At 43.8% G+C, this 13,856-nt stretch overlaps 1 protein-coding gene across 1 annotated transcript; it reads right to left on the reverse strand.

Moving 5' to 3' along the window:
- Nucleotides 1–1,663: 1,663 nt before the first annotated feature.
- On the reverse strand, nt 1,664–13,826 carry DCLRE1C (DNA cross-link repair 1C). Its single transcript, XM_030458776.1, has 14 exons — nt 13,718–13,826; nt 13,558–13,609; nt 11,070–11,154; nt 8,678–8,737; nt 7,988–8,043; nt 7,242–7,343; nt 6,916–6,988; nt 6,645–6,785; nt 6,010–6,111; nt 5,376–5,512; nt 5,175–5,229; nt 3,690–3,778; nt 3,495–3,595; nt 1,664–2,691 (listed from the first exon to the last, which is right to left on the reverse strand). Exons 1-14 carry the CDS (start codon nt 13,824–13,826, stop codon nt 1,739–1,741), a joined length of 2,115 nt encoding a protein of 704 aa, XP_030314636.1. The 3' UTR covers nt 1,664–1,738.
- Between the last annotated feature and the right edge of the window lie 30 nt (nt 13,827–13,856).

Genomic DNA, 13,856 nt, shown 5'->3' on the forward strand with positions numbered 1-13,856 from the left:
GTCTGAAACAGACACCTAAGAGGATACCTCATGTGGTGCCTACCCCCTCATCCTTATGCATTAACACTTGACCTTATCATCACTATCATCAAGCTCTACACAATTAACACTCCCTAACATACAGAGCCACCAGCACCTGTCCTTCCTTGTCTATCCTTTCTCAAGAGTTTATAGCCATCCATTCCAGTTATCCCACCATGTTTCTGTGATGGTGACCACATCAGAGCTGTCCTGCCATACAATGGCTGCATGTGTCCTTTCCTATTACTTTTAGCATTCCCTGTCACTGAGGAAAACATTCGCCTGATCTGATTCCTCCACCATTCTGCTCAGCACTCTGAAATCCCTTTTTATTGTCTTGGGACTTCTATTTCATCACTGCTGACCTGCATGACCAGTAATTGGTAATAATCAGGTCAGACCAGAGCTGGCAGCCTACTTATAACATTTCTGTCCCTAGCCCCAGGAAACAGACTTCCGTGTGGGATGGGTCTGGCTAGCACACTGTCCCCTCTATATGCCTTAGAAGGGGCTGTGCTCTGATGGTTACCTAATGTATGGGGCTGGCTGCCTCAGCAGCTCCCTGGCTGGGGCTTTATCAACATCCCCCTTTGCCAGGTCCTCGTTCCAGTGCCCCATCCCTACTGTGCAGGGGCAACACGCAAGGGGGATGGGGCCGGGCAGGGACCCCTTTCCCTTCACTCCCACCTTTTCCGGCTCCTCCTTCTCCCCAGTGACCGGAGTGCAGGGGGTCCCCTGCTTCTTGGGGAGCCTCCACCCACCCACTGCGTTGGCCTCAAGGCCGATAGGCCGCGGACCCACCGATCTCTCACGTTCCCGGATACTTCTCAACCTCTACACCACCTCTTTCAGTCCCACCACCAGGCTGGGCACATCATTCACCTGGTAGCAGAGGAGTTCTCACTCCCCCAGGCCCAGACATTCCGAGCCGTCACCTCAACAGCTCTGTGCTTACGGGGCAGCTCCACATTCTTTTGGGCGGCGGTTTTGGGCCACTATGGCCGATCTTTCTTATGGAAGGTGGATGACTTCACCTGACCTCGCCTCTTGGTCTGCTTGTCCCATCAGAACCCACCCGCGACCCAAACCCCGCAGCCCGCCCGGAACCCGCTCCCCGGGCCCGCTCACTGCAAGGCGCGGGCGAGGCCGTTGCTCCGGCAACGCCCAAATCTCACCCGGAGTTCTCGCGAGAGCCGCTGCCTCCCTCCGCCTCCCAGCCAGAGGGAAACGGCGAGGCGGGAAACCGAGCGCTCGCCTCAGCTCCAGGCTGCGGCTCCACGAGTGACGCGGTGTTCCTCCCCACAGTTAAAAACGTTGGTATTCTATTAAAACCTGATTAAGAGAAACATTGCACCCTTGATTTTGCCTGGTTTGTTTTTTTATCTACTTACAGCTCTGGAGAACGGAGCCTCGGGAGGCAGAAGGCTTTTACAGCACCCCCATTTTAGGAGGATCTGTCAGAGACAGACTATGGAAGAGATCATCTTCATGATGTCCTTCCTCTTCAGTATTTCACAGAAGGAACAACAGGTAGGCACACTACAAATGCACCTATTACTGTCCCTGGCAGTAAGGTATTGCTGAAAAAACCTGCATGAATTAGCATAATATGATAAAAATATCAGATAGTAATTGGCACTAATAGGAAAAAAAACAGTTCATGGTTTAATAAACAAATGTCAGTGTTTGTTACTGTGAGCATCAGTTATACCCATCTTCAGGAAACTTTTCTCTCACTGAGGATGCTCTCACCTGCTGCCAGCTTCTGATACAAGCAGTGCAGTTTATCTGGCTGAGGTGCTTCAGCACCAGGAGTCAAGGGAATTTCAAAGTCAGAGGAGCTCTGGGATTCTCTCCTCAGTTCTAGATCAGGAGTCTCAGAGTTGTTACTTATTTCCACCTGCCCATCTGGAACATCAGCAGCTTCTGCATCTTTCTCACAGTCTTTGCTTTTAAGGTCACAGGCAACATCGTAGGCACAAAACCCATTTTGAGACAGTGGCTTGCACATCTTGCTGTCAGATTGACTGTCTTTGGCAGTGTCCTGCAGTACAGAAACAACTGTTCTGCTCCCACCCTTGCTCAGGTCCAGGGCATTTCTCTCTTGGGAGGTAATGAGTACTGTGTCCATTTGGCTATCCCAGCCCTGGCTCCCCTGCTCCGAGATGTGTGTGGACTGAGAGGAATTTTGGGAGGAGATGTGTGTTGAGTCACTTACTCCATCTGAATCACTGAAGAGTGACTGGGACCCACCAGCATCTGCTGAAGATGGGAAGTTCTCCTCATTTTCAGAGCTTTCATCTAGTTTGTTACACTTAAAAAATGCATCCCAGCGAGGGATGTCATCATTAGACACCTGCTGGTCACTAGTTACTCCATTGAAGTTAGATGTGGAAGATGCATCTGGCTTAGGGGAAAGAACTTGAACTGTATTTTGTTCAGATTCTTCTTCATCATCATCATCATCATCATTTGACTCCTCACAGTCCATGAAATCTACCTTGAGGGAGGTGTAAGTTGTGGTTGCTTTGTAATTTTCTGTGCTCTCATTAATGTTTCCTTCAGCATTTTCAGATTGTCCTGTGCTGGAGGGCCTGCTCTCTTCTATCTGATGTTTTGGAATCTTGGGCCTAGAAGAAGTTAAGTCTGGATCAAAGAGATCATCTTCATCTGTCAAGAGAAGAGCATTAAAAAAAACTACAATCAAACACTTAGAAAAGTTCAGATCACTGATAAAACTGTTGAGAGCAGAATTTTAATAAAAATTCACTTAGGAGGAAGAGAAGAAATTCATTCACTTAGATGGAAACTTATCAGGACATTATCAATAGCATTTGCCTTGTCCTGCATGGTTGCTCGCAAGGAAAGCTGCTGGTTGCTATCCCTCATCTAAGCTGCAGCAGATCAGATGTAGCCCTGGCAGAGACAATTGTTCAGACCTCTAAATGTGTTTTGCCAGGACTGCATCACCCTCACCTACTTGCACTTCAAAAATAGCCATATGGGATGCAGCAGACCCAAAATTGTCTTCTGTGTCCCGAGCAGCTTTCCAGAGGCTATGTACAGCCTCTATTTACCATCAGGAGTTCAAAAAGCTACTGGGTGCTACAAAGCCAGCAGTGCAAGATAAGAGGAGCAGTTTCACTAATGCAGCACTCTGTCCCCAACAACATTAGGGGTGATAAAAGTTCAGTTAGAAAGAGAGAAATAGCTTTATCAGGGGTGCTCTAGGACTCTGGGATGGAACTCTTCCAGAAACTTAAAGGGCTGTTACAATATACTTAATGCTTAAGATGACAAACAAGTAAAATTTTAGTTAGTGCTCTCTCACCCTCCTAAAATATAAGTTCACTTCTTTTTTTCTCACTGTTGCTTTGAACACAGACAGACTATGGTGAACACCATGGCTTTTGGCACCTCTGCTTAGTCTCAGATTTTCATTTCAGGCACAGCAGCACCAGCAGAACCTTTACCTGTATCAGGTAAGTCTCTCTTGTGGACTCTCTTCAGTGTTCCTAAGGGCTTGTACCTGGGTTCCACCTTCCCCCTGTACGACCTGCATAATGGCTTTAATCTGGGGTGAATGAGAAAAGCAACTGATATTTAGAACAGCTATGATATGGTATTATGAACAAATCACCTTTATTCACCAGCCACTTGTCACTTACATTTCCACAACTTTGTCTTCTGTCCCACCCAAGGGCAGTACATTGGGATACACATTCACAGGACAGATATGGCTCAGGAAATCTTTAATCTAAATGGAATAAAAGAAGAAGGAATTGGACAAGTTACATCAACACTTAATAATTTCACTTTGTGGCAGCACTGACCAAAGCACACCCACAAGAAGTACTTCCAGATGTCTCATGTAAAAGACCAGTATGACCCATGAACCAAAGTCTTAAGAACAAAGTTTTGAAAACAGGTCTCAAAGGATGCTGAGAACTCTGCCTCACAGCAATTAACCACTACAAAGGCCATCACTAGCTCTGAAAGAAAATGCTAGACAGACCTGTTCTAGAGGATGTGATCCAGTGCTTCACTGCCCTTACTGCTAAGGAGCTTTTTCAGACTTGCAGCTTTCTTACTTGACTTCAAGCTGTGCAGATCAGTTATTCCTTTCCTCAAAGACTTTTCCTAAAGCCTCCCTTCAGTCCACTATAAAAGCCCATTATCACTAAACACATAATTTTTCCAAGCCTTCCTCTGTTGACTTCTAGATGCTCTCCAAACAGTGATTTCTTGAAGAATTGTGTTGTTTGGGGCACTCCACTCCACTGGAAGCTTTATCAGTGCTGAGCACTGAAGTGCTGAAAAACACTTCCAAGTTTGCAGATTACTCTCCTGTCTATCCAGACCAATATTTTTGCATGTGGAGGTACCAGTCTGTTACAATACACCACCCCTCATATTCTGCCAGCAAAGCTGCCACGTTGTCTGTATTACACTAGCACCTCCATTGAAAATTCTGCATGGCACAACAAATTAAAACTTAACCAGGATTTTGAAGGTAGGGCTGTCTTCCTAGAGCTCTGAATAATCTCCATTTTGTATGTGCAAGAATTTGTGACAGGTTGATTGTTAGCACTGATCCAGCTTCAGTAGAGTTTCTTCAGAGAGAAGTATTTTAAGAACTGGATCAATTCATATTTAAATGAAAGTGTGATTCTGGAGAGACTGCTGCTGTAGCAAATTTCCTTTTAGTCTTTAGTACAGAAAGAGGAATGAGTGGCAGCTACGATGTCAGAAAATTCTGTTTAAAAGTGTGAGCAGGGAAAAGAAGGCAAACCCACCCAAAATGAGTCACAGCAAATAAACAGTGTATTGAAAAGCAAAATGTCAAACATTGCATAGTTACACAGTGATCTAAAATACAAGAGCAGTCAAAATAATTGTAGCAGTGACCAATACTTCCAGAACAGAGAACAAAAAATAGGCTTGTAATCCTGCCCTACATAAACAAGCTCCTCTGCAGCTGTTTTAAAACAAACTTCTCTGAGTTCAGCATCCAGAACTTCCCATCCCCTTGTGTCTTATTACTGAAAAGATTTTTTTTTATTGTGACATGTCATGTCATCCACCCCAATATAATCCAAACTCCTTATTTTTTTTTTAAATCAATGTACACTCAATACTACAAGTATACAAACCTCACTGTATGAAGAGTGGAAAGAGAAACAAGCTCTGTATGTACTCTCCCCAGTCCTAAAAGAAGAAGAGGTTGAAAAATTAGGTAATTACTCCTCATCCTTCCAGTCAAAGCAAGCATAACCTACTCTTAAAAATTCCACTTGAGATTCAGGCAATATACACACCTAAACAACAGGTTTCTGCATGGCCCAAATGCTCACCTCACTATTACATTGGTTTTCTTGCTCCTTTCTCTAAACCACATAGTGGAGGGTTTGATGCTGATTATGCGCAAGGGAGTTCCATTTTGGCGAGTCATCCCACAGGGCAGTCTGTTCCCTCTAAAGCATTCATCATCCTGTCAAATGCAATATTAATTTAAGTGTAATCCTGACCTTTTTTCCTCCCCTAGAAATTCAGCAACATAAAGTATCTAATCAGACCAGATCTTAATTTATCATTTCCAATTCTTTTGAAACGCTCTTAGCTGTTGCATCTTGCTTCCATAATGCAGCTGACAAAGCAAATAAATCACAGAGACCAGTGCCCCACATGTCCACCTCCAGTTCTACCAGCACTCCCCCAAGTTGGAGCCTTCAGCTTGACAGATATCCTGGAAAGGGAAGGCCATACACATGGTAAATGGCTATAGGAGACACTGGTAAGAGCTACGTTTGATATATTTAAATGGACAATCCCTGATCTAATCCACTGCTTGTCTTACTTAATTTAAAAATACAATTTTCAAGTTTCAAGCTACCATTTTTCCTCATTAGCACCAGAGGACAAAAGCATCTGCACCTATAAGCAGTCTGTCACAGCAGGGATAGCAGGTGCCTGTGAAATGATACCCACCCGAGGATGTCGGCAGGCGTGGAGCTGAGTGTCTCGGTCTGTAGTGATATGGCAGAGGATTTCTGGCATGTTTCTAAACATATCAAGTTTGTTTACATGCACCTAGAGAAAAGCAAAGTTTACTCTTAGTTAGCTCAATGTTTACAAAATGGCAGCTGCAGCAACTATACAGATGTGGTTCTGCTCTCAACAAATGCTAGCAGTCATTTAAACTATTAAATTACCACACACCCGTAATGCTCAAGTGGGGAAGTGTTAGCCAAAAGCAAGTTGGATGTCTAGAAAAAGCAGAACATACCTCCTGTGCTGTGGAGGGATGAATATTCAAAGAAAATCAATATATCTGCTAACTATTAATGTTATATGTAGATAAGAAGGCTTTTATCATTAATGAGATAAAAGGGAGAAAGATGTGGAATTTAAAACTAGGGATTAACTTCTCCCTGGAAAGCCCAGATATTCAGACAAAAATCAATTAGTTAATTAATTCTGGGCACAACTTTTTAAACTAAAGTTAATAAAAGCATGTACTTCCTTCACATACAGCACTCCCCTGAACAGTGATTTCCAGCAAGATAACTGGCCACAATCGCTCCTGAGCATCTTCTCTAAAGGAGTAATTACACAAAAATTACCTTGATTCCAAGTTCCTCACTGAGGTTTATGAATAAATATTCATATCCATAAGCAGCTTTGCAATTCAGCCACACAACATGATAACGACTCAGCGAGGTCCAGCTTCGTGCCAACCCTAATATCCCCTTTAAACATTCCTCCTGAAAAGTTTAGAAAACACTGTGAATCATCTCTGAAGATGCTTGCAAATGGCAAAATTTATCTAACAAAGGAGTGGTTAATTAATTAGTGGCTTTGGGAGTTGCCCTCTCACAGCTTACTTAGGCTTACCCGGCGTGGTATATGATAATATTTGGGATCACAAAAAGTGGTGTCCAAATACACACTCTGGATGTCTTTTACTCTGAAAGAGAAATGTGATACTAGAGTGAGCAGTTCCTCGTAGTACAAAGACATATCACTTCCTCTCTCTTCAAAAGTAGGCAATTCTTCCTCTTTCTTGCAAAGAGCAAGTCAAAAAGGGTTTGCAACTGCCTGACTGAAAATATATTTAATCCAGAATAAAAAATGAGGAAAAAGAGTACATTATTTCTGAATTGTCCACATCTGGATGATCTTTCATTCTTTCTAAAGCTCATGATTAGCTGAATCCTCACCTTGTCCCTGAATGCAAAAGCTTCATTCTGGCTGCTTCTCCCTTTGCAAGCCTGAAATCCCCTGTATACAGCACAGTCCCATTTTCACCTTCAAACAAAAACCTACAAAGAGAAACACTTTGGTCAAACTCAACAACATAAAGCATTAAATGTCATATGTCACTATTGTTATTTTGCTTACAGCAGTCTATGTGACAAATGTATGATGTAATAGAAATATTTGGCTTAATTTAGTCCTATAATAATGTTAGATAAACCAAATAATTCAGACTCAGTGTGTCTGAAAAATAACCTGTACCTAGGCTGGTCATGGCTACAGACAAAAGCCTCACAGATTCTGTAAGGGTAACTCAGGTATCTGTTGCAGCCCAAGGAACCTACCTGGCACTTGCACCAGGAAGCCAGACACCTTTTTTTGTCATATTCAAGAAATTGAGGATTTTATTTTCTATCATGTGTTTTTATATAATTTTAAATTACAGCTGAAATAAAAAAAGTTTTTATTCATAGGCATGGGTGAAAGTATTCTGCCCCACCAAGGAAAAAATTCTGTCTGAACAGATCCCAGATAGTAAAGTGGTTTTTCAACCTTGGCCAAACCTGGTGACCCCAGCCACAACACTATTATCAGTAAGAATTTTAAATCCACTAATTTTTTCTATTTAGGAAAAAACCTTCAGTAGATAGTGAGAACTCTATAGGACAAACTTCTTAGCAAAGACTTTTAGAGTACTGAAAGGACATACATGACTGATCCTGGACAGTGACCAGCTGGGAGGAGTGTCACCTCTATATCTTCTTTCTAGAAGAGATGGGTCAGCATTATTTTCACACTGTAACGAGTACTACCAGCATTTCCATGGACACAGTGAAAGAAACACATTGCTCCCCACAGCCTTTCACAGTGTTTAGCATTGCTTTTGAACAAAGAAAAAGTCTCAACCCATTCCAGCAAGCCCTGATGAGCAATGACCATCCTGTCATGCCTGAACACTGTATGGTGCTCATGCAAGCAACTCAGCCAGAAGACAGTCCTACTTCTTTGGTTCCTTGTGAACAATTATCATGGAAATATCTCAGGATGCACTTTGCCTAAAGATGTTCTACCAGACCTTTAAGTCCTGCACTTAAAGCTTTTAAAATAAGCCAGGAAATACAAAGTTTAAAAAAAAAAAATCAAAATCACAAGAGCAGGAGGTAAACTGGAGATCACTAATACTCTGAAAAGATGTTACCAAAGAAATGCTGTGATTAAAAGAACAAAGCAGGGAATAAGAATTCATGTGGCTGCACATCTTGGAGAGAAGGGGAACGTGTAGTTTAAAAATAGCTTGTCCATGTGGGATGTGACAGGTAAGATCTGCTTCTCTCATGCTCATTTAACAGTATTACTGCCCATTACAAATGCTTTTTTTTTTTTTTTTTTGGTAACTTACCTCACCAGATGTTTCATCTACTAAAGAAATCTGAGTTGGAGTTTCAACCTCCAATGCAACCTGTAACAAAATCAACAAATGCATTACAAGACTTCCCAAACGTTTTGTTTCATGCTTATGGTTAAGTATTCATTAAGCAGATGCCTTTACCACTCACTGCAGCTCATGCTAAGCCAGTTAAATTAAGCTTATTTTCCCCGCAGCAAATCACAAATTTCAATTTCCACTGGAAAAAAAGTTTCTAGAATTTAAAATAGAAATACCTCAATCAAGATGTGCATGCCTAAAAAAAGTCAGAATATGTTGGACTTCTAACAGCAACAGCTCTGGTTTCTCTGGCTGAATCACGTGTCTTATTTTTGGATGACTGCAAAGTCCCAGGACATACATCTTACTAGGACAGACCTCTGTGCTGTAGCCCTTCTCCACACCTGTCCCTATTATCAGAAGCAGAGCCTACAAGTCACATGCAGCTCACATTTCTGTGTTTGTGTAGAGGTGATGGATTTATAGACCACAATTTAACCCATTTTGCCATAACCTCTACTAAAAGAGTCCTGTGACACAAGTGCTCTGTGGCTGTCTGCAAGGTTAGCACTGCAATGCAAGCTCCTCTCCCATCCTCCTGTTTGGTTTGGGTTTATTTGTTTGGGGTTTTTCATTTGTTTCAGACAATATTTGTATATAATTCTCCTGCCCCAAAAAAGCCAAAGTAAAATCTTCTGTCATTGCCCTCCTTAGGTACAAACTCCAGCTTCTCAGCTGAGCAGCCTCCTCAGACCTTGGGTTTCATTGCAGTAGATGAATTCATGGTGTTGCAAATTTCTGGGCAGCTTCACAAGATCCATTCAGCCAGAACTCACACAAAGGTGTAACATTTGGCTTCTCCACCGGAAACTACAACACAAATCAAACTCAGAAGTTGCTACAGAACACAGATGTGTCAAAAAGTATTTTAAACCAAGAATTCAAACCACCAACACGAGATGATTTTTTTTAAACATCATCACTAATTTTACCATTTGCAGTTTCTGAAGCCAAATTAACTGAAGAGACTGATCTAAATTCTGCATGTTCATTCGCTTCAGTAATTCTTAAATTTCCTACTGCAATGAAACAATTGTTAAGTTTCAGATCTAAACTGCCTGAAGAATTCTTCACTGACAGCCACAGCTTAGCTTCATAACCATAAATGATAATGTTTCCAGCAGAGTTCTCCCCTTATATTTAATAGTTTAAAGGCTGTAACCAGCAGCAGATTCAAAGAGCCTCTTGTGCCATATGTACAAATGCAAGTCAGACTGGCATTGATAAAAACATTTGTCTGGAAGATGACATTTGGATTGATTCAGTCTGGTGAATATCAAATCAGCTGTTAATTCATTTCTCAGACACACATCAAGTACAAAGCTTATTTAATGCAAGACAAAAGCCTGTGAATGAGACACCCAACACATCCTATCTGATTTAAGGCCTGTGCAGCTCATTTCCTTACCAGCAGTCACTCCTGGGAGCAGCTGCTGCAAACATCTTTGTATTTTTTAAATTGTGTTGATTTGTGTTAATGTGTTTTATTTAGATTGTACTGTGGGTACCTCTGACAGCTCTTCCCAGATTAAGATTTTTCCCTAACAAAGGTGTCAGGACCATCACTGCCTACTTTCCTTTTACTGCTCCTAACAGCCCTCCCTGCAATGTGCCTCTTCTTCTAGGTGAAACTCAAATGGATACTGGAAGCAGACAGAAACAACCTTAGCAGCAAAAATGAAAACAGCCAACACAAACAAACAAACAAAGCCACAAACCCACCCCATTTTATTTCTGCTAGTCCAAGATTACAGGCTTAGAAAAATTGTCACCTATGCACACTGTATTCCTTCACACATTAAACACGCCTAAGGGAGAGCTCTGAATCATATTCATACTCCAAATCAATAAATCTTTCCATTTCTCAAGGCTCCATATGAATCTAGTTATTTCCTCCCTCACCTTCACACTTAAACAACATTCTTGAACAGAAATATCCCCTACTTCTCTTTTTTCTCTTATCCAGATTTACCTCAATTTTCTTTGGATATGGATCAGAGATCTGAGCAAGGTAAGGAAATAAAGGAATAATACAAATGACCACTTGTGGAGGACAAGTGGACAAATGGAGGACATTTGAAGCTGAAGTTTTAAAGCAAGGATAAATTTTGTGGAGGAAAAAATAAAGAGTAAACAATAATAAATCAACCCCACATAGCAAGCAACAAGGAAAGGCAGATCAATATAGGTACTTAAAGCTGGGAACACTATCGCCAACACTCAGATACTGCTGAAGGGGGGAAACTTCATCTTCCCTAGAATCACTGTCTAGAAACTGATAATTTAAAAATAAACAAAAACTCACAATGTGGTTCTCCCAAAACTTGTATTTCCAGCTAGTCAGCAGCAGTTCCTTAGTTACTGGTGAGCAATATAATTTAACTTTCAAGCTGTGAGGAGACAAAAAACACACATGAGTGTTTTTCAAAGTAGAGACAGGGAACAATCTAACCACACAGCAGCACCTGGCACCTAGTACATCAAAACAGGCACTCAGACCCTCCCCTCATCTGAAGAGACCTGCAGAGCAGTCAGCCTGCAGGAGTAGTTTTACCCCAACCTTAAGAAGGATCAAGATTAATTACTCATCCTTATTCAGTTGGATTTTCCTCAAAACAGCAAACCCAAAGACTAACCTCTGTGTGCCTGTGCATGCACATTTTTGTGGAAAAATAAAGTGTGTGACACACATGCACACTTATTTGTCGTTTTCTATACCCACCAAGGTGTGTTTCAGAGATGGATGCTTTCCCTGGAATGCACACTCGGGACAGTTAGAATTCATCAGAACACAAGAGAGCTTCCTATACAGTTCAAGTTTTTGGACCATGCACAGAACCCTGATGAGCAGAGAGAGATTCTCTGCTTGTATTTGAGGAGATGCAACATCTGCTTTAATAAATAGTGCCTAGAAACTGATCCACAAACCCTGTGGGCCCATCCCTATGTCTGACCATCCTCCTGGTGAAAAAGGTGTCCCTTGCCCTTTTATTATGCACCTCCAAGAAGAGTCTGGATCCATCTACTCCACCCCTGCCTGCAAACACTGCTGAAAACTTCTCTCAGTTCTCATCCAGCTCTCAGCCTCTTCTCACATATCAAGTACTCCAGCCCCAGACAAGCTTTGCAGTCCTGTTCCAAAATACAAATGCTGCTTTTCGCCCAGGGCTGGACTCAGTACTCCAGATATAAGTCTTACAAGTGGGGAATAACCCTTTCCCTCAAAATGCTGGCTACCTGGTTGCTGGTATAGCTGAGCACCACTGGCCTTCCTCACAGCACAGGCACACTGCTGTCTCCATGCACCAACATTCTAAGGGAATATCAACAGTGAGTATCCTCATGAAGTTCATTAAGGACAAGGGCAATAAGGAGTCAGGACTATCTGCAGTATCAGTACAGACTGTGGGATGAAGAGCTAAAGAGAAGCCCTGATGAAGAGGCCTTGGGATGAAGATCTGGACATGAGCTGGCAATATGCACTCACAGCCCAGAAATCCAACTGTGTCCTGGGCTGCATCACAAGAAATGTGACCAGGAGGTCAAGAGAGGGGATTCTGCACTTCTGCTCTGGTGAGACCCCACCTGGAGAGCTGCATCCAGCCCCAGGGTCACCAGTACAAGGATGTGGAGCTGCTGGAGCAAGTCAGAGGAGGGACATAAAGATGATCAGAGGGCTGGAGCACTTCTGTATCAAGACAGGCTGAGAGAGCTGGGGTTGTTCTGACTGGAGAAGAGAAGGCTCCAGGGAGGACTTTTAGTGGCCTTTCAATTTCAGGGGGCTTATAAAAAAGATGGACACAAACTTTTTACAGGGCTCACAGGGACAGAACAAGTGAGTAATGGTTTTAAACTGGAAGAGGGGAGGCTTAGATTGGACATTAGGGAGAAATTCTTTCCTGTGAGGGTGGTGAGCCACTGGCACAGCTTGCCCAGGGAAGTTGTGAATGCCCCACCCTGGAAGTGTTTAAGGCCAGGCTGGATGGAGCTTGGAGCAACCAGGTCTAGTGGGAGGTGTCTCTGCCCATGGCAGGGGGTTGATCCTTCAGGTCCCTTCCAATTCACACCACTCTGTGATTCTGTGCCCCGCAGCAGCTTCCTTGCCCAGCTCTGCTCACCCTTAGCTCTGAGACAGACGCCCTCTCCCTCACAGAATCATCAAATCATAGAATTGGCTGGGTTGGAAGGGACCTCATCGAGTCTAACCCTTGAACCACCATTGTGGTTGCTAGACTATGGCACTGAGTGCCACATCCAGTCTCTTTTTAAATATCTCCAGGGATGGAGAATCCACTACTTCCCTGGGCAGCCCATTCCAATGCCGGATCACCCTCTCCATAGAGAAATTCTTTCTAATATCCAACATAAACTTCCCCTGGCACAACTTAAGACCATATCCTCTTGTCTTGTTGAAAGTCTTCTGGCAAAAGAGACCAACCCCCCTCTGGCTCCATCCTCCTTTCAGGGAGTTGTAGAGAGTGATGAGGTCTCCCCTGAGCCTCCTCTTCTCCAGGCTGAACACCCCCAGCTCCCTCAGCCTCTCCTCATAGGATCTATGCTCAAGTCCCTTCACCAGCCTGGTTGCCCTCCTTTGGACCTGCTCCAGGACCTCGATATCCTTCCTAAACTGAGGGGCCCAGAACTGGACACAGTACTCGAGGTGTGGCCTAACCAGCGCTGAGTACACTGGGCCGGGCAAGCAGCCGCTGAAGCTGCACCATGACGATCCCCAGCAGGGCAGGGCCATCCCGCCCATTCCCTCTGCCCCTCAGGAGCCCCTCAGGGGCCCGTACCTGCCCTCCAGCCTCCTCTTCATGGCGGGCGCCCTCAGCCCCTTCATGTGATCTGGGGAAACAGGGTAAGGCCGTCACTTGGGGGGGGTGGGGGGTGGGAGGGTAGGGGTGTGCAGTGTGGGGGTTGCCATGCCATGGTTGCCATGGTGACGGGGCTCACCCTTGTGGCAGTGGGACAGGAAGTAGGCGCGCGCCCGCAGGTTGTGGTGGTCGAAGCGGTCGATGGACACAGCCGGGTACTCGCGCATGCGACCCCCGAACCTGCTCATGGCGGCGAACGGCGCGGCGCTTCCGCAACT

Source organism: Calypte anna, chromosome 1 (genome assembly GCF_003957555.1).
Source record: "Calypte anna isolate BGI_N300 chromosome 1, bCalAnn1_v1.p, whole genome shotgun sequence".
NCBI classification, from domain to species: Eukaryota; Metazoa; Chordata; class Aves; order Apodiformes; family Trochilidae; genus Calypte; species Calypte anna.

Coding starts and splice junctions, on each gene's coding strand:
- DCLRE1C (XM_030458776.1), bottom strand. CDS start 13,826: ATGAGCAGGTTCGGGGGTCGCATGCGCGAGTACCCGGCTGTGTCCATC. Junction 5,513..6,009: donor ACGCCTGCCGACATCCTCGG/GTGGGTATCATT, acceptor TGCATTTGACAG/GATGATGAATGCTTTAGAGG. Junction 3,779..5,174: donor TCCACTCTTCATACAGTGAG/GTTTGTATACTT, acceptor TATTCCATTTAG/ATTAAAGATTTCCTGAGCCA.